This window comes from Sciurus vulgaris (genome assembly GCF_902686455.1).
Source record: "Sciurus vulgaris genome assembly, chromosome: 6".
Lineage (NCBI taxonomy): Eukaryota > Metazoa > Chordata > Mammalia > Rodentia > Sciuridae > Sciurus > Sciurus vulgaris.
Window position 1 is genome coordinate 64,353,021 of NC_136466.1, and position 27,129 is coordinate 64,380,149.

The 27,129-nt window shown below is 39.4% G+C and overlaps 1 protein-coding gene across 5 annotated transcripts in view; it reads left to right on the forward strand.

The window, feature by feature from the left end:
* Nucleotides 1-27,129, forward strand: part of JAKMIP2 (janus kinase and microtubule interacting protein 2) — a 211,542-nt gene that overhangs the window by 120,178 nt on the left and 64,235 nt on the right. For 4 of the 5 annotated variants that reach the window (XM_079144757.1, XM_079144758.1, XM_079144760.1 and 1 more), the window contains exon 2: nucleotides 20,254-20,526. The exons of the other annotated variant lie outside the window; for it this stretch is intronic. In XM_079144757.1, coding sequence (XP_079000883.1) covers nucleotides 20,398-20,526 — 129 coding nt within the window. In that variant the 5' untranslated portion in view covers nucleotides 20,254-20,397. The remainder of the gene's footprint in view (nucleotides 1-20,253; nucleotides 20,527-27,129) is intronic. 5 annotated transcript variants of the gene reach the window in all.

A 27,129-nucleotide genomic window follows, 5' to 3' on the forward strand; every position in this document is an offset into this window, starting at 1 on the left:
GACAAGGAGCCTAGGAGGCAAAGCCGCCCTCAGAGCCACGGTCTGGGTTGTGGCACAGAGTTTGAAGATGACTTGAGTTAAATCTCAGCTTTGTGAGAACTTGAGTGGGTGACTTCAAGATTCTAAGCCCCAGTTTTCTCATCTCAAGATGAGGAGAGTCATGTGTGCCTCAGGTGCCACTGTGGACATTAAATGAAACAAAGCATGTTCCAGTACTTCATGAACTTGTAATGAGAAGAAAGAACGCCACTTGGAATAGGGAAGATAGAAAACCTTGACCTTTTAAGCCTCGCACAGTTCATCCAAATGATTTCATGGTAACAGCAGAAGCGAGTGGAACAGAGGGGAATTACTAATAGCTTTTCCCAATCTGTATCCCATGGAGGAGGTGAGAAGGTTAATAATAACAATAACATTTAATCTGTGCACATTGGAGAAGGCGGGAGTGTTAATAAGAATCCTTTTAATAACTGGCCACATGCACTGTGCTTTATGGTAACAGTGCCTTCTTAGACACAGTTTCATGTAATGCTTATGTCTTCCAAACTCCATTTAAAACTGAAACTTACATGTCTGGGGGATGAGAGCACTTTGAAATGCAAACCTATCTGCTAGCACACTGGCAGGAGTGGTTGATCACATTAATTTGGAAAGGCTGAAGTGAGCGGGCAAGAAGACCATGGCAAGTGAAGAAATGGACAAAGGAGGCCAGAGCCAAGCACCAAGCACCCAACCCATGATGGCCCCGGAGACGGGAGAGAAGTTGAACCTAGGACCTATCCTTTCCACTCTGAAGGTTTTGGCAGCTCCAGAAACAGACCCAAATATGTAATTTGTCAGAGTTGTGGTCAAGGTGGGGCTTAATCAGGCAGAGTGTGACACAGGTGTATCTTGCAGTGACCAGGAGGCTGCCGGCAGTAAGCTGCAGATTCACCGCAGGGGAAATTGAAGGTGTTGCAGCACATTCCCCAGAGAGTTTTGGACATGAAGGATTGAGGAAGACTCTTTGATCCCTGAACGAAGTGGAAATCTTTACCCCATATGATTTTTTATAATGTCTTTGTGCACTTACGTACAAATATGAATACTCGAGAGTGTATATGTATCTATGTACATGTGCATACATATAGCTAGCTCTTTTTACAAGAATGACATTTTACTTCGTTCTTCATTCATTATTTTTCTCTTGAGTAAATAATGTTTTGAAGTCTATCCAGCCAGACTGGTTTACAGAGATCTATTTACGTACTTTTAGACTGCTGTATAGTAATTTGTAGACCAGACATACCACTTTAGAAAGCTGGTATCAAGTTCTTCATTGTTGCCTTGTAAAATGCTATAAAACTTTTATATTTCCCTTGCTCATTTTTATTTCACTTTCCTAGAATATAAGCTCCACAAAGGCAGTAATTTTCAAAGATTCTAGTCAAAGTTCTAAAACTGTGCACCTCCAAAAGATAAAATGTGCAAATGCTCTATGGCCATATTTTGCTTCCACATAGTTATGATGTATTCCTGTTGTCCTGTCAGTAAGAGGGCAGCTGTCTTGGGGCAGGGATCATTACCCTCCACTCTTAGTTGCAGTGTCTGGCACAGCACCTTGCCTAGAGTGGGAGCTTGGGGTTTCAGAAACAAACAGTAAAGCACACTGTTAAATACTTCAGTCAGATTGATGTGGCTCTACATCTCAGCTCAGCAACTTAGCATCCTGTGCATTTCACATTCTAATGAACGCGAAAGAGGGTCCTCATCAGCTTCTATCTGCTCCCTCCCACCCTCTCCTCCGCTTCCACTCTGGTTTAAGCCACTATAGTACCATCTCTAGGCTGGAGTTCTGCAGTGACTTCCAAACCAGGCTCCTAACCTTCACCCTTATGCTAATTCTTGTGCTTTTACCAGAGCTATCAGAGTGAAAGGTGGAAACCTCAGTCAGGTCAGGACTCTGGTGCTCTTGAACCCTTTGGTGGCTCCCACCCACTCTGAGTAAAAGCCCAAGTCAAGGTAAAGTGTTCTAAATAGCACAGAAGGGTGCACACTGCTGACCTCTGGTGGATGTCTGCCCTCAGCTTGGCTGCTGTTCTAGCTCTCATTCCCAGCACCCCACCAGCATTAGCCTCCCAGCAGTTCCTGGAACTTGGATGCCTAAGCCACACCAGAGCTTCTGTGCTGACTCCTCCCTCATCTGGAAAGCTTTCCTCCAGGCGCACACATGACACACTCCCTTTGAGACAGACCTCAAAGACAGCCAAATAGCATTTGCTTAGGTCTGAAATCACAACCCTGCCTGTACAATTCCTATCACCTTCTCTCCTACGTTAATTTTTTCCGTAGCATTTTGTCATAATCTATCATAGTACGTATATGTGTGCTGTGCTTTTTGTGTGTCTCTCCCTATAAACATGAACCAACAATGTTATGTTTTATTTGTTCATTGCTATATCTTCCAGGCCAAAAACAGCGCTCAGTTGGAAATGGTGGTGTATGCCTATAATTCCAGAGACTCAGGATGCTGAGACAGGAGGATCCCAAGTTCAATGCCAGCCTCAGCAACTTAGTGAGGCCCTAAGCAACTTAGCATGACCCTGTGGACAGGGGATGTGGCTCAATTGTAAAATGACCCTGGGTTCAGTCCCTGGTAACCCTCCATGGCAAAACAAAACAACAACAACCACCAACTTTGCTCAGTAGTTATGAAGTGTTCAATATCTATTTGTTGAAGAAAGAAGAAACTGATTTTAATACACAGCACTTTTTGACACATACCATGCTAAACCTTCACCTGCATTAATCCATGTGACTTTTATCACCTGTGGTAATAAAGAGAATAGGCTGTATGGTCAAATGCATAGTCTCCCAACTCCAAGTTAATCAGTAATCTCAATACACCCATAATTCTTGCCAAATCTTCTCATAAAATATTTACTCAAGTCTCCCTTATTCCCATGGATCACGTGGCGAATCCTCTCTCTTCTTTCAAGACTCAGCTTGGCTGTCCCTTCTGCCAGGAGCACTTGCTGACCTCCCCAGGGAGCTGGGTCTCCCCTGCACTCAGGTCTGCTGTCTGGTACGGCACTCATTACATCTTCGGCCTGCAGTTCATTATTTACATGTTGGTCTCTCCCCGTGGGGAAGAGTTGTAGAGAGGCTTCATAAATCATACACTCAGGGCAGGACTAGATGACTTTTAACACCCAGCTCGAAGCATTAAAAAGATAATGCATGTAAATAGCACAGTGACCAGCAGTAGTAAGTGGTCAATAGTAATTATCATGATGACGATTAGCAGTGGTACTAGTATTCATCTGTCACAGTACAACATGAGTAAGCAGGTAAAGTGTAATAATTATCTCCACAAATGCTATTATGTTAGGATATTATAGGCCAGGACCCCAGAGCTTTGGAATATCAAATATTGCTTACTGTACAAGAAAGAAATACTGCCTCTAGACCTGCTGAGATTCTGAGATGTGGAGGAAGCAATTTTGAGCCTTCGAGATTTTTTTTCCCCTAACATAGCTGTCCATAGAAGGAGTTTAAAACTTGAAATGAGAAATTGTAGTTCCTAATTTCTGTGCCAGGAGGTAATAAATCAAAGAAAATACCAAGGAAAAATATTTCCTCAGATATAAATTGCTAACACTTGAAAATGCATTGCTTAATTTTCTAAGCTCTCACATACTATTAGTATACTGCAAGATTTCATGTGGGGCAAAATAACACTATGATTAACACAACGGTGACTTACAACCTTTCCTATAGTCATATTTAGGGGAATAATGTTAAGATTTTGTGGTCTGAAGGACTTCATTACTGCCAACGACAATTTCCTTTTTGCTCCATTTTTTTCAACAAATATTTCATTTTCGAGTACCTGCTGTGAGGCACTGTGCTAAGCAGTTGGGATAAAGTGGTTCCCAGGCCCAGGGAAATCCCTTCCTCTCCAGAGCCAAATCGAATGGCTCTACTGAGTGAATATCATAGGAAAGGCCTTGAATTTCCTGGAGTGATTCTGTGCCCTTGAGTTCTGAAAGATTTGCCTAGGCGGAGGCTGGTGGTCAGGGAAGGCTCAAGAAAGACAGGCTGAGAAAAAACTTTTTAGTTCGATTCTGTCCCATTTATTGATTCTTGTTTTTATTTCTTACATTATGGGGGTCTTGTTAAGGAAGTCTGATCCTAAGCCAACATGATGGAGATTCGAATGAATCAAAATGTGTCTGTAAAAATAAAAAAAATATTTTAATAAAAAAAATCAAAAAAAGAAAAAAAAAAAGAAAGAAAAGAAAGAAAGACAGGCTGATAGCAAACAGCGTCTTTGTGATTTCCAGAAACAGACCTCGTCAAACCCTATCTAGTTGACTTCAGGACTGGGCAGCTCATGACAAGGGGCTGGGCTCCACTCAGAAATCTGCTTGGCCCAGTTGATCCCGATTAAGTCAGGTTTACAGGGAAACAATCGTTTTGTGACCTGTTGTGGCTAATGACTGGTTCTTTCAGCAGAGGGGAGAGGCAGCTTGAGAGCCACAGCACACCAGACTCAGCACCAAGGTCTCTGTGTTTGCTTTGATTCCTGCTCTCCTGGTTTCAGCTAGTATCTATTTTTTTCTTTTTGTCCCACTTTCCTCACTGAATACTTCCTTTTTTTTTTTTTTTCTGTAAAGAAACATTATTTAGTTCCAATTACAGAAGCAATATCACAATTAGCATAGGAATCTTTTGGGGTGGGGAAGAAAAACCTGTTTAAATTAAGATCTCTCATCATCTACCACTGTGGAAAAACTTACTGCTTTCTGAATGCGAGTCTTTATGTAAGTAAGCACATGTACTACTTCCTTTTAAATGTTCTAAATCATATTATGTTGAAGTTCATTTCTATAAAATGCTTGAAAATTGATTTTAAATAAGGTGTGGAATAAATTTTTAATAGGTCAATCAGTAGGACAGAGAGTGCTGTTGTTCCTCAAGTGTGATTTCTCTAAAAACACACTGGAGTGTTTCTGGTATGATTGAGTTTATAGAATCTGGGCTAAGGCTGTCTGTGTTATATACTGACTTTGGTGTTTATATCTACATATTTACTTTGATCTTTTTCCTTACTACTGTGTTTCTACTTTGATCTTTTTCCTTACTGTAATACTTACAACATGAAAATATTAGTTCATGTTATTTCTAAGCACATGGATGACTCCTTTAACCTTAGTGGATTTACTGATGCTATCAATATTCTTCCAATGTCCCATGCATAATGGTTGTGTATCAATCTGACCATTTCTTCAGTACCTCAGTACTGCCTAACAATTAGCACATTAGTTGAACTTTTCCTATATCACAGACCAGCTAGAGAGCATTATTAAGAAGCTTCAGGCCCAAATATATCTTGATTATGACGTTGACCTCACTCTGTGACTTTAAGTCACAGAATTGCCTCCTATCAATTCAATTTTTCCATCCATAAATAAAGAATAATAACTGTATTATTGCATAATCTTTTTTTAAAGTCCAAAATGGGAGGATCCTTATAAATCACTGCATTGCACAAGGCTCAGCACAAAATAAGTGCCCCATAAAGAGAAGTTGTTGAATCATGAAGACAGTGGTGACAGTGAGATGGTTCAGAGTTCTCTCAGCTTACGAAAGAGAAAAGCCCTTTATCCTCCATCCTATGTCCACACTTCACTGTTTTCATGAACATCAGCAGTGGATTCCTTTCTGGACCTCCCCCTCTGGTTTCTTTATGTTCTATTCTGTCATACACATCACTTAAAGAGTAACCTCCTTAAAAATAAATTGAAACATGCCTCTTCTTTAAAGAATGCTGATCAGATCTTGGTAATTATTAAATAAAATGCAAATTCAGCACCTAGGCAGTCAAGATAGGCATCATTTATCACATAATTTTCCTAAGGCTATGTATGTCTGTTGGCTCCCGAGACAGAACCTTCCATACCTGACACAGTAACAGCAGTACTGTCTTTTAATGATTGATTGATTAACTGAACTGTTATCAATACCTTCCATGTGACTCCCTGACTTTCCTTAATCCTATTTCTCCTTCAGTTCCAGCCTTAGCCCTATTTGTTCAGAAATAATTATTCAGAATCTACTTTGTGCCAGCACTGTACTAGGCACTGAGATTCAAATATGAGACAGGAGCCAAGTGGATATAATCCTGGTCCTTTGATACTCCTGGTATATGAAAGCATTTGCCTCTGGGACAAAACTCAAAACAGATTCCTAAATATTTTTCTTTCTTTCTTTTTTTTTTTTTTTGCAGTGCTGGGGATTGAACCCAGGGCCTTGTGCTTGCAAGGCAAGCACTCTATCAACTGAGCTATGTCCCCAGCCCCAGATTCCTAAATATTTTTTAAAACTGATCTTTATCACCCTGAAACTTGTTACTTTATTATGCCATAATATAGCACAGGGGAAATATCAATAGATAGAGTATGGAACATTAAATGTAATCCTTTATAATAAAAAACTATATCTAATATAGCCAAAAGCTATTTTAGTTAAAGTTTATGTAGTTTTAGATAAGTGATATTAATCAGTGTAAATTTTTGTATTGAAATTATCCTGCCTTTTGAAAACGAGTAGACACATATTATTCCTCTCCTATATGTAAAAATCTCTGCTCATGTTTGACTTTTTGCAAAGGTTTGGTAGGGTTTTTTTTTTTCTTTTCAATTCAAGGTCTTAGAAAACAGTTACCAAGGAAACTACGGAATAGGTTATATATGTTTCACTTCCACCTAAAATAGAAAATCTCCCTGTCAGCTATAAATATAATTCTATGAAAATCTCTCCTTCCAATGCTTTTGGTGTTTTTCTTCAACCTTACATACCACTTTTTAACAATAGTGCACACATATGGAGTGCCTGCTTTGGCAGGGCTCTGACGCATCTTCCTGGCTCTGTCTAGGTTTGAACACATATTTTTTTCCTATTGTGTGTTGTGTTTCTCCCTCATGTCCAGTGAAATGTTACCTGTCACTCCACAAAAGCTATAGAATACTTTGAATCCAGAGAGAAAAGACAATGAATAGAAATATATGGCACTTAGAAAATTAACTCTGCTAAACTCATCCTTATGGAAGCCTTCTAAATCCAGACAAAAGAATACAATGCAAGATGATTTATCCAGTGCAAAGACAGCAGCAGTGATTAAAATGTCTTAGCATTAAAAAGGCTTAAACAAAAATTATTTTAATTTTATTGTTTAATTCACTCTTACATCAAGCTTTAACTTTTGCCTGAAATCAAAAGAGTTATCCAAGGGCTCTCACAAAGTAAATTTCCCATGATAAATCTTATCATAATGATCTTTGTAGAAACTGAAATATGTTTCTCAGTGTCTGTTTTCCTTGGATCAAGATCAATGTTAATTAAGCTGAACTTTGTGGTGCTATGAGAACAAAGATTAATAAGTCACAGTTTTACTCTTAAATGGAACTTAGTCACCTAGAGACTATTAATATACAGGGCTGTGACCCCATCCTCCTAACTGTTCTTTCTACATCTCCTGTACCCCTTTAGTCTCTGCTGTCCTCTATTGCCAGAGGATCATAACTAAAGTCAAACTTTCTTCAAGTCACTCTTCTCCAGGAAACCCTTGGTGACAACACATAGCAATGTGGGTGAAGCCCAAATCCCTTAGCACTGTTTATCCTGTCCTCCACCACTGGTCATGCTCACATCTCCAAGTGCTTCTGCTGCTGCTTTACCATTCTTTTACCATTTGTAAATGCTTACCAATATTTTTCTCCCTAACATATTCGTTTTTTACTTTTAGAACTTTATATTCCTTCCTAGATTATGTTTCCCTCCCTGACCATTTGCTAGATAATTTCCTCTCATCTTACAGATCTTGTTTTATATATCACTTTGCCTAAGGTATCTTTCCTGATTCCCATCTCCTATCACATGCGCAATTAGGACACTGTTTTAAGTGATTGGTTCCCCCTCTGGGAAGGGCAGGGATCCTGCATTTCTTGCTTAGCACAGATGTGTCCTCTACCAGGCGTTTTGTAACTATTTATAAATTAATGAGTGAGTGAATTAATGAATGAGTGATGAATGCTATAAAAAACATCTTCAAAGAGAAAATAGAAACCCACATTAGGTAATAATTCATTCTACCCAATGTTTTGGTCAGCTTACTTGCCACTGTGACCAAAAGACCTGACAAGAACAATTTTAGCACAGGAAAAGTTTATTTGGGGGTTCATGGCTTCAGAGGTCTCAGTCCCCAGATGGCTGACTTCATTCATCAGGCCCTTAGATGGGGCAGAACATCATGGCAGAAAGGTATGGAGGAAGAAAGCAGCTCAGGATGTGGCAACACAGAAGCAAAGGGACAGTTGCCCCACCACACACATAATATATACCCCAAAGGCACGCCCCCAGTGACCGACCTCCTCCAGTCACACTGGTGCTACCTGCCTACATTTACCACCCAGTTAATCCCTTTCTGGGGATCAATTAAGTGATTAGGCTCTTCTAACCCAATCATTTTACCTCAAACCTCTCTTGCATTGAGCTTTTGGGGGACACCTTTAATCCGAACCATAACACCCAGGGTATGGCAAAGAGGTATAAAGGAAAGTGATAAGAGGTGATATTTGATCTGACTTTAAAAGATGAGTAGACAGGATTTCACCAAGAAATTGAGAACAGAAAAGGTCAGAAACAGAAAAGTCAGAGAACGGCCAGGGCAGTCAAGGGTTTGCATAGTAGCTCAGTTCTGGATGAATGCCACCTCATTTGGATCTCAACCTAGACATCAGTTCTGCCAAGTCTTCCTGACACTCCCCTGCAGGAGGTTCAATGTCTCTTATATTTATGCTAAGAGCTCTCTCCAGCTGTATACACTATGAATAACATTTCTAGTATGAAGTGTTAAACCTGAGATCTACAAAACAATTCACCAGGAGTAATAACTTTTGTTGTACTTATATAGCACTCCTTTGGTGTAGAAAACTTAATGCATGAACATTAAATAAAATTTAATTGTAATAATTGCTTTTGTTATTAATGATAAAAAAGTCAGTTTAGTAGAAGAATAGGAAAGAGATGAACATAAAGCGATATACAAACCTGGCATTTTACAATTCTGAAGATGCATAATCACTACCATACTGAATGTCAGCATTTCAGATTCACTTTCTTCTAAAAGACATGTAATGGATTAAAAGCCTTTTGACCCCATAACCAGGCCACCACATTTCCTTTATATAGGAAACTAGAGCTCCAGGGTTAGACTTGCTTTTAAACAGCAGCCTCTCTCCTTTACATTAAATTTCTGTGTCGAATTTCACAAATGCACAGTGAGACATTTTTCCTGCATAGAGAAGGGTTTCAGGAGTGTTAACATGTCTCTGCAGGCTACCAGGAACTAAGTGTGCAAGTTCGATTCATACATTTTAAACAACAGCATCTCACTGAAAAGTACCATCTTTGGAAAGAATGTAGGCTTTGACAAACTAACAAGGCTTTGTTAGAGTGGACATTTCCAAATATTAATTATGAAAGACTGCTGAAGCATTTTGCTGCATACATGTGAACTCCAGGTATTTTATGACAGTTGCTTTCGAATCATAATTCAGTGGCAACAGCCTTATTGGAAACCCTGAGATTAGTAATGACTTTATTCAGCACATAGCTTGGGGCAAACCTGGATACAAAGCCAAGGCCCCTGAGAATACTGATCCTGTCATTGTAGGTCCCATTTACCCAGAAGCATAGGCATTAATATCTTTCCCTTTTCAGAGATCTCTGTGTCTTCCCTGCCCTGCCTTTTTAACACAAAGAGGTGACGAATTTGTTGCTTCTGTCCTTTGTATTAAGCTGGTGGTTAGTGGATAATTATGTCCTTGAAAAACTGTAAGAATGACAATAATAGTAATAATTAATAATAATAATAATAATAATAAAATTTACTAATCATTTCTCATATTTTAACCCATTTATTCTCAGAAAGAGCTCAGTAAGGGCATTCCCTTTCCCAATTGCAAAATAAGGTTATCAAACTGTAGAATGTATTGCTAGGAAATTTAATTCAAAGCCAATTTTTCTGATTTCAGATTCCAGGTTCTTTTTTTTAATTTTTTTAATTTTATTTTTACAGACTGCATTTTGATTCATTGTACACAAATGGGGTACAACTTTTCATTTCTCTAGCTGGTACACACTGCAGATTCACACCATCTGTGTAATCATACATGTACATAGGGTAATGATGTCTGTTTCATTCCACCATCTTTCCTTCCTCTGCCCCCTCAGATTCCAGGTTGTTGATCACCACTTTCTACCATTCTATTTTGTTAGATCCCCAGCTGACCCTTCCATTCTGAGCCACATCTATAGCCTACTGGCAACAGAATCTGAATCCTACTCTTCAAAAAGTATTGAAGCTCTGGAGACTGACAGAGGTATATTAGAGCTGCAGCTCTGACATTTCATGATTACAATATTTTCCAAGTTAATTAAATTCTTCAATTCTCAATTTCCCAATTTAAAAAATAATGAGTAAATGTCAGAAAGGGTTGAATGGGGTAGCTCTAGAGTTAGCATAGCACCATGCATGGCACAGAGTAAGGGATAAGTCCACTCAGGGTCAGCCGGCTCCAATGCCAGCTCCCTTATGAAGTCTCCATGCTTTCTCCAGCCACTTGGTGCTGTCCTGCAGCCTTTTCCCTTCAAAGCTTTCTAGAATTTTTCTTCCTCTTGTCTCCTCTTTGTAGACTGGAGATCAATGAAGGATAGGATTGATACCTGCACTTTTTAACATCTACAAAAAGTCAAGCTCAGTAAACAGTGGCTATCTTTTCTTGATCAAATATGTGGTCATGTTTCTGACAAAGAATTGTGTGGTATTTTAGGATGTGAGAGCCATTAGAAATGTAGTTGGTTCTCACTTAGGTAGCACATATGCTGAAATTGGAACAATACCAAGATTGCCATGAACCCTGTGCAAAGATGACCTGGAAATTCATGAAGCATTTCATATTTAATATATATGTATATACATATAATTTAGATATCAAAATATTAGGATTTCTAGGATATTTTTATTTTTCTGGGCAGACTATGCAGCCAGGACTATAATCTGAGATCAACGCATAGATTTGTCATATTTAAATACTTATGAATTGATTCAACATGTGTTTTTAATTTCTTGATTTGGGTCTTAAAGTGTGTTATTATTAAAAGAATAATGCTACTATGACAGTAGCCCAGATATGGAATCAAACCCAATTGATGGATAAACTGAAAAAGAAAATGTGCTGATAGATTACCACTCAGTCTTTAAAAACAAGGAAATCATGCACAACAGCATGGATGAACCCAGATGATATTATTTTAAGTGAAATTAAGCCTGGCACAAAATGACAAATACTGCATTATCTCACTTCTTTAGGAAATCTAAAAAGTCAAGTTCATAGGAGCAGAGAACAGAACAGTGGTTACCAGGGGCTGAGGCAAGGGGTTGGTTGTAGAGAGATAATAAAAAGATTTTTGAAAATTCAGTTAGAAAAAATAAGTTCTGGAGATCTACTGTATAACATAGTGAGTACAGTTAATGACAATATATTAGATACTTGAAAATTGCTAAGAGAGTAGATTTTAAGTGTTCTTACCACAATAAAATAAATATGTGAGGTAATGCACACATTTATTAGCTTGATTTAACCATTCCTTAATGGATGCAAATTTCATAACAAAATATTGTACAACACAGGTATATGTGATTTTCTCAACTACAAAAATAATGCTAAATGGGGACTGTTATGGTTTAGATATGAGGTGTCCCTCAAAAGTTCATCTGTGAAGCAATGCAAAGAGGTGAAATGACTGGGTCGGAAAAGCCTTAACTTAATCAGCACATTGATCCAGTTGAATGGATTACCTGGTGGTAACTGTAGGCAGGTAGGGTGTGGCTGGAGGAGATGGGTCACCATGCGCATGACTTTGGGGTCTATATCTATATTTTATACCTGGTGAGCAGAGCTCTCCCTCTGTTTCCTGATTGCCATGTCCTGAGCTACCTTCCTCCTCCACACCCTTCCACTGTGATGCTCTGCTTTGCTTTGGGCCCAGAGCTAGGAGTCAGCTGTCTGTGGACTGGGACCTCTGAAACCATGAGCTCCAAATAAACCTTTCCTCCTCTATTTTTTTCTTGCTGGGTCTTTTGGTTGCAGCAATGAAAAATCTGACTAAGTCAGAAACTTTTAAACCTGGAAATTTTATTTAAAGGAATAAATGCTGAGGTTACCTAAAAACTAGAAGATAGAAAAGGACTACTGGAAGTAGGTAACCTCAAGATGATTTCAAATGTGGCGCCATGCTCGTGGTCTCCAGAAGTCATAGAAGAGCAGCCTGGGTGAGGAGGGACAGAGGCCTCATTAGCTCACGTCAATGTCACTCCCTTTGTTTTTCTCACTCAACAGGTTTGTTTTGTTTTGTTTTGCCAATTCCTAAATAAATCTGTAAAGAACCACGAACAAGAAGGGCTTTTTAATATAAGAGGACTTCCATAAGTGTAGACCCTGAATGAGCATGATTTTTGCACATCTAACATTCTTAAGTACCTGAAGACAGTGGTGATAGGCTACTTCATTTCTTCCACGTAGGCCAATGGTAGAAATGGAAAACACTCAGATTGTCAATTCTCGAGTGTCGTGAGCAGAGTAAGAACATAACTTGCATTCTTTCATTTAATTGTCAATCCAATGCCATAAGTATTATAGATACCTGTGTCCTCTCACCCCATTTTAAAAGTGAAAACTATTGAGGTCTTAAGAATTAAGTGGCTTATTCCATATCCCATAGCTACTAAACAGAGGTGAGAGTTAAACTCCATAGCACATACTATACCAGATACCCTCAAAGATGCCTATGAACCAGAATCTCCTGGCAGTGACTATCCAAAATCCCCCAGATCACCAAGGCTCTCCTGTAGATTTTGATGCAACCAGACCAAAGGTTTGGAAAACTCTAAAATACTACATGATACTTCTCCCTCAGTAAATATCTGTTAAATGAGTGAGTGGTGTCTGTAATTCTTCCATTAACAATCTATTCCTACATTAAGGCTTGCTTTTACAGCAATCCTCAGTTTAAAATGCAAATAATCCTGAGGGTCTATCCATCCTCTCTAATATCTTTATCAGAAATGTCATAATAGAGAATGCAGACACTGTGACTGTAGGAGGTGTCTGATTAAAGATGGAATAGGGCCACAAGGACAGAGTAACATTCAAGCATTTCATACCTCACAATATTGCCTGGGGCATCCACTGACTGACCTTGTATTTATGAGAAGGAAATGTAGGGTTCACCCAAAATTCCTTCAGGTGTTTTATGTTATAAATCTCCCATGAAGATTGGTCCTTAGTTGAACAAGGCTACTATCTCTCCTCCACATAATCTGCTATCAGACAGCCTCAGTGACAAAGAATGTCTGGGTGGTGCACAAACACCAATCTGTGTGCTGTGACACCTCCAAGCATTCTCCTTTGTTCTCATGAGCATGCACCTGAAAGGTGGGGTCCCTCTTCATGATCACCAGCTTCTGTAGAAACCTGACCTTACACTACTTATGCAAAAGCAGCACAAATGCCCATCAGGTGATGAATGGACACATACAGCTTGTCCATAAAATGGAATATTATTCAACAACAAAAAGAAATGAGTGCCTGGCATGGTGGTGTAATCTCAGTGACTTGAGAGACCGAGCAAGGATGGCAAGTTCCAGGCCAGCTTCACCAACTTAGCAAGGCCCTTAAAGTTTAGTGAGACCCTGTCTTAAAATAAAATAAGAGATGTATCTCAGTGGTAAAGCACCCCTGGGTTCAATCCCCAATCCCCCCAGCCACCAAAATAAAAGTATAAAAAGAAACGTGGTACAAATATATGCTACAACATGAATGAACCTTGACAAATCACACTGAAGTAGGAGAAGCCAGTTGCATGCGCAGAAGTTAATACATATTGTATGATTTTGTTTATACAAAATGTTCAGAATGGGAAAATCCATACAAAAAGTAGATTAGCAGTTGCTAAGAGAATTTGGGAGAGAAATCTCAAAATGACTGCTGATCGATACAGGTTTTCTTTTTGGATTGATGAAAATGTTCTAAAATTGGATGTGATGATGTTTGTACAACCTTGTTAATATACTAAAAACATCTGAATTATACACTTTAAAAGTGTGGTGTACATTGGGTGTGAATTTTATCTCAAAAAAGCTGAACCTTTAATAGTGTATTTAGAGAATGAGATTGCCAGGTACCCATCAACACTGGAAAAGAAGTTAGAAAGTTCTATGCCACCAGAGGGGTGCTTGGGACCATAATTGTGGAGTTTCCCACCTTAAGATATCCACAAGCTGATTCTGTATTGCTTTTTTTTCTCCCCTGAATATTCATCTAATTTCTTTTACCCATTCTTTTTCTTCATCTTTTATGGGATTAAGTTCCTACATTCTAGATTAAAAACAACGAAGTCAGGTACATAGAATTATAATTCTTCAGAAAGGATTATAAATGAAAATTAAAAATGTATCTATTGTACCTGTTGCTTTGCACATTTTGGCTGCAAGCAGGTCCCAAGAGTTTGTACTTATTATTTTTTTAAACTTCCTAATTTTATTTGTTCTAATTAGTTGTACATGACAGTAGAATGCATTTATACATTTTGATAGATCATACATAAATGGAGTATAATCTCTCATTTTTCTGATTATACATATTGCAGGTTCACATTGGTCATGCGATCATACATGTACATGAGTTAATAATATCTGTTTCACTCTACTATCATTCCTTCCCTTATGCCCTTTCCCCTCCCTTCACTCCCCCTACCATAAAGGAAGTAACTCTATTTTTCCCTCCCCCTCCCTTATTGTGAATTAACTTCCACATACCAGAGAAAACATTTGGCCTTTGGTTTTGGGGTTTGTCTTATTTCACTTAGCATGATATTCTCTAACTCCATCCATTTACCAGCAAATAACAGAATTTCATTCTTCTTTAAAGCTGAGTAATATTTTATATATATATATATATCACATTATATATAATATATTTATGATATTATATATATGTATCACTATATATCACATTTTCTTTGCCCATTCATCTGTTGAAGGGCATCTAGGTTGGTTCCATATTTTAACTATTGTGAATTGAGCTGCTATAAACATTGATGTGGTTGTGTCACTGTTGATTTTAAGTCCTTTGGGTATAAATCGAGAAGTGGGATAAGTAGGTCAAATGGTGGTTCCATTCCAGGTTTTCTGAGGAATCTCCATACTGCTTTCCATAATGGTTGCACCATTTTGCATTCCCACCAGCAATGTATGAGTGTACCTTTTCCCCCACATTCTCATCAACGTTTATTGTTGCTTGTATTCTTGATAATTGCCATTCTGATTGGAGTGAGATGAAATCTTAGTTTTGATTTGCATTTCTCTAATTGCTAGAGATATTGAACATTTTTTCATATATTTGTTGATCGATTGTATAACTTCTGTGAAGTGTCTGTTCAGTTTCTTAGTCCATTTATAGTTTGAGTTATTTGTTCTTTTGGTGTTAAGTTTTGTAAGTTCTTTATATATCCTAGACATTAATGTTTATCTGAGGTGCATGTGGTAAAAAATTTTTCCCAATCTGTAGGCTCTCTCTTCACATTATTGATTGTTTATTTTGCTGAAAAGAAGCTTTTTAGTTTGAGTCCATCCCATTTATTGATTCTTGATTTAAATTCTTGTGCTTTAGGGGTCTTGTTAAGGAAGTCAGGTCCTAAGCCAACATGGTAAAGATTTGGGCCTACATTTTCTTCTAGTAGTTGCAGGGTCTCTGTTCTAGTGCCTAAGTCTTTGACCCACAGTGAAGTGAATTTTGTGCAGGGTGAGAGATATTTTGTTACATGTGTTTCCAGTTTTCCCAGCACCATTTGTTGAATAAGCTATCTTTTCTCCAGTGAATGTTTTTGGCACCTTTGGCTAGTATGAGATACTTGTATTTATGTGAGTTTGTCTCTGTGTCTTCTATTCTGTACCATTGGTCTACATGTCGGTTCTGGTGCCAATACCATGCTGTTTTTGTTACTATGACTTTGTAGTATAGCTTGAGGTCTCGTATTGTGATGGCTCCTGCTTCACTTTTCTTGCTAAGGATTGTTTTGACTATTCTGGGTCTCTTATTTTTCCAAAAGAATTTCATGATTGCTTGCTCTAATTCTATAAAGAACATCATTGGAATTTTAATAGGAATTGCATTAAATTTGTATAATGCTTTTGGTAATATGGCCATTTTGACAATATTAATTCTGCCTATCCAGGAGTATGGGAGGTCTTTCACTCTTCTAAGGACTTCTTCAATTTATACTTATTATTTATAAAAGGAGAGAATGTTCAAACCTATAACAATGTTTAAAAAGAGAACACAATTCCATCAATGTCTCTTCCTGTCAAAGTTGCCACCCCTTTTTCATCCCCATGGTGCCATGTCACTTCTCACATTGTTGGAGCAGTATGATTTCTTCCCTCCCCTTTCTTCTTCCCTAGTAGCTCATCTTCCATGACCAGACGTTTAACATTTCTAAAATACAATATGAGGGAGTGCAACCCACAGTTTGAGTCCCAGTCTCAGACAGCCTGGATTCATATCTGAGCTTTGCTGCCAACACTTGATAACTTAAGAAAATGACCTAATCTTTCTGTGAATGATTTGTCCCTGAATTTTTGCGAGGATTAAATGAGAGTAGAACATTCAGGGACTAGGCCATGATGGACTGATGGACACAGAGTAATCAGTCTCTCACCATCAGCTCTTATTATTACACTTATATCCAAATGTTGCCATTTCCTCACTTCTGCCTCATTAAATCTAAACTCCCTGGTTATCATGCAAGAAACTTTGAAATCTGACTTCAGCCTATCTTCTCCCAGTTCACAACTTTTTCTAAATACATCATGCAAATCTGTGGCTCCAGGTTTTTGCTCAAGCTCTTTGCTTTGCTGTTCAATATTTTCCATTTAAAAATGCCCACTCTTGGGAGAAAATCTTTGCCACTCATACTTCAGATAGAGCGCTAATTTCCAGAATATATAAAGAACTCAAAAAACTCTACACCAAGAATACTAATAACCCAATCAACAAATGGGCTAAGGAAATGAATAGACACTTCACAGAAGAAGATCTACAAGCAATCAACAAACATATGAAAAAATGTTCAACATCTTTAGTAATAAGAAAAATGCAAATCAAAACTACCCTAAGATTCCATCTCACCCCAATTAGAATGGCGATTATCAAGAATACTAGCAACAATAGGTGTTGGCGAGGATGTGGGGAGAAAGGTACACTCATACATTGCTGGTGGGGTTGCAAATTAGTGCAGCCACTCTGGAAAGCAGTGTGGAGATTCCTTAGAAAACTTGGAATGGACCCACCATTTGACCCAGCTATCCCACTCCTTGGCCTATACCCAAAGGACTTAAAATCAGCATACTACAGAGATACAGCCACATCAATGTTCATAGCTGCTCAATTCACTATAGCCAGATTGTGGAACCAACCTAGATGCCCTTCAATTGATGAATGGATAAAGAAACTGTGGTATATATACACAATGGAATATTACTCAGCCATAAAGAATAATAAAATTATGACATTTGTAGGCAAATGGATGAAATTGGAGAATATCATGCTAAATGAGATAAGCCAATCTCAAAAACCAAAGGATGAATGATCTCGCTGATAAGTGGATGATGATACATAATGCGGGGTGGGAGGGGGGTGAGAATAGAGGAAGGAGGGACTGTATATAGGGAAAAGAGGGGTAGGAGGGGTGGGGGGGGGGAAATAACAAAATGAATCAAAAACTATTACCCTATGTAAATGTATGATTACACAAATGGTAAGCCTCTACTTCATTTACAAACAAACAAGATGTATCCCATTTGTTTACAAGAAAAATAAATTAAAAAAAAATCTTTGAAAAAAAATAAATAAAAATGCCCACTCTTCATTCAGCAAAATCATAACAACTATGAACAGACTGTTTAAAAACTAGGAAGTTTTTTCCCAAGATCAGCAGTTTAGGGGTTTGGGAGAAGTTGGCTAAAGAGAGAATTATTTTGTAGGTAAAGCAGAAAAAACTTCCCAGAGAACTGGTTAAGAGAAACAAGGAATAAAATAGAAGAAAGTAATAAGTTCCAAGCTTATGTCAGGAACAAGAGGGCATGTGGCAGTGCCATTAAATGATAAGGAGAATCTGTGGAGAATGAAGTTTTGGGGGACTAGTAATAAAGGTATTGCATTATTTATGTTTGATTTGAAATGCCAATCAGATACTCAAGTGAATTTGGTAAGTAAGCAGTGAAATCTACATACAAATGTGGGGTTTGAAGTATGCTTTTGGCTAAGGATATAAAAGTGGAGTCACAGGAGAGGCCAAGAGACATTCTCTGGAGAAGACCAGGGAACTCCATCACTTAAAGATCAACCAAAGGAAGAGAAGCTGGTTAGCCCTGCATTCACCCAGTACCTACTTGGTTTTAAGTACAATCATACTTCTCTTTATGCCTAGTAGTGTTCAATAAATGCTTGCTCAATTCATTTTACTACTAAATGCAAGTTTGCTTTTAAGAGGTCTTTCAGCTCTGCACTTTAATAATCAGGCAAGATTTGCAAAAGCAGGAAGGCCAACTCTGGTATCTAGCACAGGATTGAATGTGGTGAACAGTTCTATGATTGCTGTAGACAGGCTCACCCTCCCTGACTCTCCCTATTTCCATGTCTCCAGGGACACACTCCAAAGGGCACAGCTCCAGTGCTCATGAGGGATGGCACACAGCCCAAGATCCCAGCACAGTCCTCAAAGCTAAATACAAGCCCCTTTTTTTGAGAGTGTAGCAGCTGCTGGAACACATGGGTAATCAGTAGGATACCCCCTTAGTTCTGGACTGAAGCACCTCAAGGTACAGCACACTCGTTTTTTGAACGACTACATGGGAAACTTTTTCCAGTACCTTGTCATGTTCTCCCCACTGACATTAATGGTTCAGTATTCATAATTTTCTGCCCCTGTCCCTTGTTCCTATGAGGTATTTAAGTATTTGTAAACCAGGCATTTTGATTAGGCTTTCATCATCCATCACCTCGACAAATTCAGTAGCATTCTGGCTGGTCTCCCTGCTTTCATATTCTCCCCACTCTGCCATCAGAATACCACCCCAAATCTCTGCCCGGTTAGTTCCCCCACCTGCCAGGAATTTCAAGGGCATCTCCACTGCTCATTGAAAAAATATTACAAAATTCTAAGCTTGGAATTCTAGGTCTCTCACCATCTATCACTTCCAGGAACCTTTCCTTCACTAGTGCCCACCAACCATATCCAGGTTGTAATTAATCAGGCCCCATCTTTTTCACACAGTAATCACTGTGACTTCTCTCTGCTGTGTCTCAGCATTGGCCATTTTCTCAGCCCAGGATGCTTTACCTGTTTCTCCAACTGTTGATGCTGCACCACTCCTTAAGTACCAGGCAACAGTGACTTCCTCAGGAGCTTTCCTTATTCACCCCAGGCACAAAGAAAAGGCCTTGTCTATACTTCTGAAATGACTGGTGTGTATTTCGTTAAAAACTCTAACCAGAGAGATGATGGTAGTGGTGATGGAGAGAGATTTTCCGTCTTGGAACTCTTTTTTTTTTTTTTTTTTTTTTCATACTGCAACATACTGCATCTAGCAAAACTTATGAAAGAAACTCCTAACAATATTAACTGAATGTGTAACACATTTATACTTAATCCCCACATCTCACAGTTTAGTCATTATCTAATCTTCAATCTACATACATTGGATTTTCTTAAAATTAGATCTCTGGGCAGTAAGAGATGACCACATAGGTGACTTCCTTTAAGGCCCATATTCCTGAATGGCCAGAGTCTTAGTGAGTGACATGGAGAAGATAAGGATAGGAGAGTGAGCAGATTCAGGCAGAGAGAGCACTCCAAGATGCGCAAGACATGTGCTTACAGCTGGAGGATTTTTAGCAGGGCATTGACATGATCAGACTAGGCTTTTGGAGAAATCACTATAAATTCAGTGCAAAATGTGGAGGACATACCAGAGACAGGAGAGCCTCAGGAGGAGGCGCTTGCAGGCCAATCAGGCAGAGAGTGTACCTACTGGCTCTAAGCCCAGGTCTTTGCCAAACAGTCACTGCTGTCTCTGCCTCTTCTCAGGGCTTCCAGGGCAGATGTGGACACCTTTCCAAGGAGCACCATGCAGTAGATGCTGAAACCTCGCACCCCAGTTTAAGAATCAGTAATATGGCAGCACCTGCTTGAAAGGATCACAAACCAACAGACTCCACTTAGAAAGGAACAATGTCCAAGAAAGGGCGAAATAAGGGCGAGAAGCCCGAGGCACTCATTGTCGCCCTTCAAGCTGCCAATGAAGACCTCAGGACCAAGCTCACAGACATTCAGATAGAGCTGCATCAAGAGAAGTCCAAGGTGAGTGAGGGCTTCCTACGGCTGTGGCCTTGGGAAAGTCCTGGCCACGTCCACCTGCAGCAAGCCCGACTCTGTCTGCCGGCCCACCCAGTGCATCCTTTGCCAGAGGGTAACATCCCCTGTGCACACGGTGATTCTCTGGTATGTGGTGGAGGGACAGAAAGTGAGATGGAAATTGAGATGTCCACTAGATGGAGATCTACCTCCTCAGGAAGCTGGTGCAGGAAAACAGGAAAAAAAAAAAAAAGAATGGCCACCATCTCCTACATCTCCTAATACTTAACTGTACAACCTTGGACAAGTTCCACATTTGCTCTTTATCAAGTATTTCTTCCACAGCATTCAGAGAAGTCCTTGGATAATATAGCACTTCATATCACTCCACTGCCCAATACCTTCCATTGGGCTCCTAACCCTTCTCAGTCAAAGGATTTCCCTTGCCATTACCGGATGTGACTTCCAGCCCCCTCTTTGATTCATCCCCCACTACCTTCTCTTGATCACGCTGCTCTAGTTTCTTTGCTGGATCAAGAAAGATATGCTAAGCACATTCAAGGTCTTTACCCTTATTCTTCCCCTGGTCAGAAACTTGCTCCTTCCCTCACCTCCCTCGGTAGCTGTTCAGGCTTCCCTCGTCTGACCACACAGGTCACTTCTCCCAGTGCCCAGCACTCCCCATGGACTATTCTTTTCATTCTCATTTCATGCTAATTTACATATTTATTTATGTATTTACTTCCTTAGTGCTTATCTTCCCCTAATCAAGTGTCATCTCTATGAAGGGAGAGACTTGGCTTACTTGGTATTGCCAGAGCCTAGGTAATATCCAGAATTTTAAAATTTAGCATCTGTTTGTAGAATCAAGTAGTGATTGAAAGGTGGTTTCTTCTTTACAACTTAGTTTCTTCATCAGTCAGTAAAGCACAGCCACTATCTCCTAGGGGTGTGAGGAGGTATAAATTAGTTACATAAAATACTTGTGAGAATTAAGTAAGAAAATTGTTCACAAGTGCCCAGAGAGCTGCCTGGCACATGGCAAACTCTCAAAAACATTAATATTAGTGTTCTTTATGACGTTCTCTGAACTTCAGTCAGTTACTAACCAACCTTAGAAAAATCTTGTTACTCCTCTGAATCTTAGCTAAATAGATAAGCTAACACACATCTCATGGCTAAGAAAGCATTTTGAAATATCCATTATGCATTAAGATGTTTTTACTCCCTGTCAACTGGAAACAAGAATATCAGTGTCAAAAAGTCTCCTTCAGATAACTGTGTAGTAAGAAAGCATTCTAGATCAGCAAGCAGTAGGTCACAAAGCAACTACTATTGTTATTCCATTTGGCCTGGCTCTTCTTCCTTGACAGGACTATTGAACTTTAAATCATTATTTCCTCAAAATTCTATTCCTCCTTGTTTCAACAACAATAATAAATGGACTTTGGATCAGCCAAACCCATTGCATCCTATTTCAGCTAAGCCTTGGCCTTGGACAAATAAACCCTAACATAAAGTTTATGAAGGAAATTACTTTGTTTCCATAAAACAAAAGGAAATGTGATCTTTTTTGTAAAAAGCATTAGTTTGAGAGTCTGAAATCCTAAGTGTTATCTTTCTCTTTGGAGGAAAATTTAAGTGTCTCAGTGTCTCTGTCTCTCTAATTCAGATGACTGAATCTGTGTCTCCATATCTGTGTGTCCTAAGCATCACTGTGCAATAGAACAACCTTGGAAGCTTGTTAAGAATTGAGGTTCCTGAGTCCACAAGCCAAGAATTCTAATACAGAAGTCAGAGCAGGAACCAGGACTTGTAATGCTGGGAAGCAGCCCAGGTGATTCAGATGGAGGGGCTTCCCGGGGCTGAGAACCACTGCAGTTCTAAGACCCCCTCCAGGGTCTCACCACCTGTGAACCTGTCCTTGGTTTTCCTTGGGGCAGCATAATCTTTGAAGGGAGGCAGACTCCTTTAATTATAGCAACAACAGGATGACAAACGACCTTCATAGGAAGATGCTTATTGTTCGGAAGACTAGTAACCATGAACTGCCCTGCTTGACAGAGAAAACTCCAGAGATTCCCAAGAAGCAGAGGCCCCAAGGAAACCACCACTGCCAATTTCCCACACATTTGAGCCTTTAAAAACAGGTAATTCTCAAGCTTGAATGAGGCTGCCTGCCCCTCCAGGGACTGGCACAGGTATCTAAGCCAGCAGGCAAGTGTCATCTCCTCTTCCTCTGCAGACACTAATAGGACACTGGGCAGCAGCCTCTTGAATAAGAAGGCAGCCTTTTCCTTCCCTCTCCTGACTGCCCCTGCCTTTCACCCTGTCTATGGCAGTTAATTACAATCCCAGCACAAAGTCTCACCGCCTGTCAGCAGGCTTCCCCAAAGAGCACAGGGAATCTAGAGGGTAAACTAGTCATAAAGCAGTTTTATTATAAATAAATATGATTGTGTTTTCAAAGAATGAGGCTATAACAGAAAGACCATGAACAGTGGCACGATGTGGATTTATACCCTTGGTTTGGCTCCAGGGCACTGATGATAAAATGCCAATGCAGCTATTGGGAATGGACTAGTTAAAGAGTGGAAGCCTCTGGGGCAATGGGCCATTACTCATCTTTCCAGCAAGACAAATAATCCCTTTGACATTTACAGAATGTCCAGCATGCAGAGAACAGTCATAAATACTGATAATGTAAACAGCTACAACACATTGAATGTTTCCACCTATCACACACCTAAGGAGCCCACTCCATCCTGCCATGACCCCAGATCTTACCCTTAGCACCTGAATGACCCTCAGCAGGTCACACAGTCCTCTGTGTTTTCCTTTCCTCCTCTGTCATATGGGATAATGGTGGCATGTGCTTCATAGGATGTGTGTATGTGTGTGTGTGTGTGTGGGGGGGAGAGAGAGAGAGAGAGAGAGAGAGAAAGAGAGAGAGCGAGAGAGAGAACAGTTTGTGTCAAGCGTATTGAGGGTGTTCATGCATCTATTTCATTTGACCCTGGTTACCCACCCTGAGGTGGCGTTGTTGCTATCCTCATTTTACGGATGAGGAAACTGCCTGGCATGTAGGAGGTGCTCAAAACTTAGTGAACTCACATGATCCTTCCTAAATGCTTTCTCAACAACTCTGTCACATAAGCACTGTTATAATGGTTATTTAGGTGGAGAAAGGATTTCTGCCAAGGTCCGTCTTTTCCCTGAGCCAGTAAACTATGATATTTTCCTCTGTCTTTTCTCTGGACACGGTGAGGCTGGTCCACTGCTCAGTGTGCATGGACACGCCAGGGAGGCAGTGAGATAAGAAGTGAATACCAGATTCCCCATGGCTTGTGCTCTCCTTCTGAAACAGATAGACCTGTAGTGAGCACTGTGAACACCATGACAGAGAGGGTGAAGGGGCAGAAGCAGAGTAAAGGGTTCAAGGGTAGAGGCGGCAGGACAGCAGGCCAGATGGCAGGGTCTAGGAATCAGCTCCAGACGGGAGCCACCTACACCAGAACAGCTCTTCAGACTGCAAAGAGCTTTCGCCCCCTGCCCCACCAGCATCACAGCAAGCCCGGGACAAAAGCAGGGCATGACTGCTCTTCTGATTTCACTGAGGAAGAAAATGAGTTTCAGCTGTTTAATTCATTTACTCCCAGTGACACAGCAACTGAGAAACCAAAATGGGAATTCCCTTCTGCAAGCTGGAAGAGATCTGGCTAATGCAGAGCATAACTCTGCTTTGTGCCATTGTCCCCAGGGTACTCTCAGAAATCAGTCAGCCTTCTCTGTCCTCAAGTGCCCAGATCCTCCAGGTTCATGGCCCAAATTTGGGGTTGGGTATTTATTTCTTTCTGTACCTTTACCACTGTTTTCAGGATAACTTAAATCAAGAAATTAAAAAGAAAGAATCCTTTGTACTCCCCCAAGTTGTAAGGCTTCTTATAAGCAAACTTCCTGCAGTGGCAGCTTTTCCCTGTTCCACATCTCCTGCTGCAAAGTTACTTGGCACCCATGAAAGTTCCCACCAGTGAGGATATGGGAAATGGTACACTTATACATCATTGGTGTGACTGCAGATTAGCACAACCACTTTGGAAAGCAGCATGGAAGGTCCTCAGAGACTAGCAATGGAACCACCACTAAGATCCAGCTACCCCTCACCTTGAAATTTATCCAAAAGAACTAAAATCAGCACATTATAGTGATACATGCATACCAATGTTTACAGCAGCACAGTTCATACAGCCAAGTTATGGAACTAGCCTATGTGCCCATCAAAAGACGAATGGATAAAGAAAATGTGGTATATACACACAATGAGGTTTTACTCAGCCATAAAGAATGAAATTATGTCATGGTAAATAACTGAAACTGGAGATTATCATGCTAAGTAAACCAAGTTCAACTCAGAATATCATGTGGAAGTTAGAGGTGGAGGGAAAAGGAGATTCTTATGAAAATAGAAGGGAGACCCATAGAATGGAGGAAGGGGATGAAGAAGGAGGGAGGAGGGGGATGGAGAAGCACTGGAGAATGAAATCTACCAAAGTAGTCTATGTCCATACATGAATATACCACAATGAATTATATATCTATATGTTTACATAGATATATAATCTATCTGTATGTTTACATAGATATATATAATTATTATCACTAATCAAAATAATAATAATAGTAGCAGTAATAATAGAAGGAAAATCAGTAGAGTAGAGCAAGCAGATCAGGGGAGGAAGGAGGGAAAGGAAAGGGAAGTTACTGGGAAATGAGATTGATCAAACTATGTGTTATATGCATTTATGAATTATGTTACATGCATAATGAATACCACTATTATGTATAAATACAATGTACCTATAATTTAAAAAAATAAAAAGAATGAAGGGGAAAAAAGAAAAAGAAAGAAAATCCTCACCAGCTTACTGAAAGTTTAGCATTCCAGGAACATCCAATGCAAATAACCCAAGTCAAAGCCTGTTAGCCTACCTGCTTTGTCAACCTCTTGGCCCTTCCCTTCCCTTTGACTGGGCTCCAGCTTTTAATCCTAGATTGTATGAACACATTAAAGTTCACACCATCACCATCTTTACCTCAGCAGAATTTACAGTGGCATTTTCCAAAGGCCAGACTAGAATGAGGACAGAAGATAAAAATACAACATGCGGCCTGTGTAAGGTAGCCACGAATTCTCTTTCTTCTGTCAGAGTATAACCTTTCCCTAGTAGGATTAAAGCTTCCTAAAGATCATTTTCCCCACAGGTCTCCAGGTTGAAAGGGATGTGGAAACTTGTCCTTCAGTGCCCGGTTCAGGGCTCTCTTCACCTTGCCCTGACCCACCCTCCACTCCACTACCTGTGCGTCCACCTCTTCCAAATGTCTTCCAAGCTAAGAGTCTGTGCCACCAGTACTAGCAAACTCGGTACATGCAGAGGAAACCCGGTTTCATCTGTGAACTTCTCTTTCTGTTTGGGAATAGTTATGGTCTTAATAACATTATATAGTAGTGTCAGCCTTATCATGATAATATAAGTCCTTATGTTTATGTTGGTGGTATTAATATAACATTGTAAGATATTATATTATTATATCAAAATTATTTGATAAATTGCACATCTCCTATGTGCTCCAGCCTTTCCAAAGGGTTTTTGATATATTGTCTAAGTCAATCCCCACCACAATCATCTGAGATTGATTATTGCCAACCCTAATTTACAAATGAGAAACTGAGACTGACAGAGGTGAAGCAGCTTGGCCAAGGTTTCACAGAGAACAAGAACATGTGGCTGGGACCAAACTGTGCTATGCAGGGACTGTCTGTCACTTTGCTTATCTGACATTGTGATGACACACATACTACCTACATCTTAAGCTGCCCAGGAGGGTAAACATACTGATATGTGCAAAGCCTATTTAGAAAGATATGTAATTTACAGCAGACCTTACATCTCCACTAATCAATATTATTTTTTCTTCTATTAAATATTTTTATCCATTTCAAAATATTATCATTTCCCTATTTTAATTTTTACTCAAGAATAGTTTACCTTTTTTGCATATTTATCTCAAGATTTGAATTTAGATATTTAATCTATTTCCTTAGTTGTTTAATCTGTACTGCAAATAATTTTTAGAAAGTGATTTTATTGTGACATTTTTATTAGCTCTTTTTTCCAAAAATTTGTCACATCCTTTGACTCTCCTTCACCATGAAACACTTCCCCCAAGATTAATGGAAAATTCGTACCTAGAAATCCGCCAAAAGAGGCCAGTTCCCATGACAACTAAAATAAGTGGACATAAAAAATGTCAAATGTTACTCAATTCCTTTGAACTTTCTTTGTTTTTTATGGATTTTTAATTGATAGGTAGGAAGGCCAGAGCTTTTTAATATTTGGTTTTGTCTTCAGGTTGGACTATATTTTTCCTGCATCTGTATTTTCACTTTTTTCTTTTTGTTCATCTCCCTTCCTATCTACATAAATAAAAGGTTAATGTTCATAATTTGAAAGAAATGATAGAAGGATCACAGGGAGATACAGTCTTATGTGCCTAGAGAGAATTTGATATAAATCATTTTAGATGGGGTGTCTTCTATCATATCTAATA